The 2,327-nt window shown below is 32.5% G+C and overlaps 1 protein-coding gene across 6 annotated transcripts in view; it reads left to right on the top strand.

The window, feature by feature from the left end:
- LOC105270498 (uncharacterized) overlaps window positions 1-1,205 on the top strand; it is a 12,631-nt gene extending 11,426 nt beyond the window's left edge. For 4 of the 6 annotated variants that reach the window (XR_892544.1, XM_011311480.1, XM_011311481.1 and 1 more), the window contains one exon: window positions 596-1,205. Coding sequence is in view for 4 of the 6 variants with exons in the window: in XM_011311480.1 (XP_011309782.1) it covers window positions 596-844 (249 nt within the window). In the remaining 2 variants the exon portion in view is untranslated. The other 2 variants (XR_892545.1, XM_011311482.1) reach the window with 2 other exon arrangements.
- The last annotated feature ends 1,122 nt before the right edge of the window (window positions 1,206-2,327 follow it).

Here is a 2,327-nt window from a genome sequence, read left to right as displayed (position 1 = left end):
CGAAGAGCATCTGCGCCGTCTAAAAGGAAAATTGCATGTGTTTATAACGTTCGAGGCGCCATTTATGACATTTTGAAATGGAACCAGGAGTCTACCATATGAATTTTGATATGGTTTTCCGTTTCTTCCAAATTGGGTTCCCTTTATTAAACTCGAATATCGATTATCGAATAACAGCACAGAATGTTAGAATGTTATCCACATTTCTTTTCTGCGTTTTCATGATATTGTCCTTCTATGGTTTGTTAAAGTTACATCATGTTCAGACTTAGATAATACCTTAACATTGTTGGTAGTTTTTCAGAATTCAGATTTCTTTTCACATCAAAATTTAATTTCATCTCAGGGGATGGCGATCAATTCGGCAACTAGTAATAAATTCAGTGTTATATGAATGATAAAGTTAATCATGGAGCAAGAATTGAATTAATTCAATTTTGATTGAGTTGTAGCAGAGTTTTCGATGGATTTTGTTATAAATGAATATTGAGGAATGGTAAAGAATAAATAAGGTTATTGCATTTTTCCTTTTCTCATTCATTGGAGATATCTTATTTGTCTCTTTAACTGAAATATGCAAATGGAATTATTTCAGGATCATAGTCACGAATTGGCCATGATGAGAAGGAAGCCTATAGCTGAGATAATTAATCTATCATTAATTCTCGAAGATCCCTGGAGAAAATTGATAAATAATTCGAGGAACTATACTGCAGAACGGGAGAAGAGTGAAAGCAATCTGTTGATTACACCGGAAAAAGTTGATATTCCGTTGCAAGATGGACTTCATAAGGACAATCGACACAATGAGAGCTCCACTGAAGGCCATTGGAGACTCCGATAATTAATGATTCAGTAGATAATTACAGAATGAATACCTATGACCTTATTATCCAATGTATAATTCACATGGCTGTGAAGAATTATGTACGTAATGTGCAATTTTGTGAGAATATTTTTGTGGAGCGATAAAATATTACGTATAAATAACGAGTTATATTGATACACACCTAATTACAGAATCTACTCAATATTAATAATGGCACTGGTCAAAGGGACTCAAACAGAATTGCTTCTTTTTTAATGTTTGTCAGCTGTATTTTATGGACTTGTGGAGTAGATAGAATATATTTTCTGGCTTGACCAATAGACTACTTGCACTATGCAAGGCACCGAGATTGGTAAAGCCATTTATTTCCAATTTATCCATATATTCAAAAATTAAGTATCAATTTCACCTTACTTTCTAGTATTTTATTTCATTATTGTATAATAATCAATTTCCTTGAGAATGTGGCAAGTCATGGGAGAATCAATTAGGTAGTAACTATTGAAGAAAAAAATGTTCAATTTTCTGTGTTTTAAATAGGGTAGATCTTGCTTCCGTGTGCAGAAGATCATCGTTAGCAAGCCAGTAGTTTTTTTGAGCTAAATTTTCATTAAAATTGCAGCTGCTAGAATCCATTCTTTCAACAGTGTTGATGTTGAGATTGAAATTTTTGAACCGCGAAGGAGGGTGACCTTTATACTATTTTTCAAAATATAGGTGTCCATTTGTTTCAGATAGTTTCTTTAGAATATAAGGAGTATATTCATATATTATTATAGAAGTCCGCGTAAGGTAAGGAAGTACTTTGAACACTATCAGAGTGACATTTCCCTATTATATCAAAGTTAGCGAGGATCAATAGTGAAATAATTGCTTTCCCCGGTGATTTTTGTGTGGCCCAGGTTTGTGGTAGATCGTACATTAAAAAAAATGGATTTTTGTATGTAGATGGGACCTCCAGGTACTTAGCTGACAAGGTGCAATAATTGGGAAAATGATCAAATGTACTCGATTGTACATCGTCAGCACATGATTGTACCATCGAAATTTTTGTTTGTACATTCTCTCATTAATTTAAAATAATTAATACATTTTCGGGTATGATACTAGCCGATATTAATTAAAAATAGCTCAATTCAGATAAATAAATGGTCAATTCGATAGGAAATCATTTGTATATTATTACAAATTTCGTACTTTTATTGTTTGTACATTCATTGCTGATTAGATGAGTTTGACTTTGACTTTTTGAAAGGTTTTACCCGTTCCCGTTTAACGTGCGATGAAACGAGTCTTTCGGCCATTTTTCATTCTGCCTTAGCAGCCGCGGCACTGTGCATTTGGAAGAAATATAATTTTTTTATTAACTTTTCAAACTTTTTTCTTCATAAATATTTAGGTGGTAATTTGGTGGAATTTAGGAGAACATAATTATAATTTGGGAGTAATTAGTTGTTGTTTAATAGATTTTTCCTTTTTTACAATAATAATGAGCAGA

Source organism: Fopius arisanus, unplaced genomic scaffold (genome assembly GCF_000806365.1).
Source record: "Fopius arisanus strain USDA-PBARC FA_bdor unplaced genomic scaffold, ASM80636v1 scaffold00089, whole genome shotgun sequence".
Classification (NCBI taxonomy): domain Eukaryota; kingdom Metazoa; phylum Arthropoda; class Insecta; order Hymenoptera; family Braconidae; genus Fopius; species Fopius arisanus.
The sequence above is the reverse complement of the archived record's forward strand: the minus strand, read 5'-3'. Positions and strand labels throughout refer to the sequence as shown.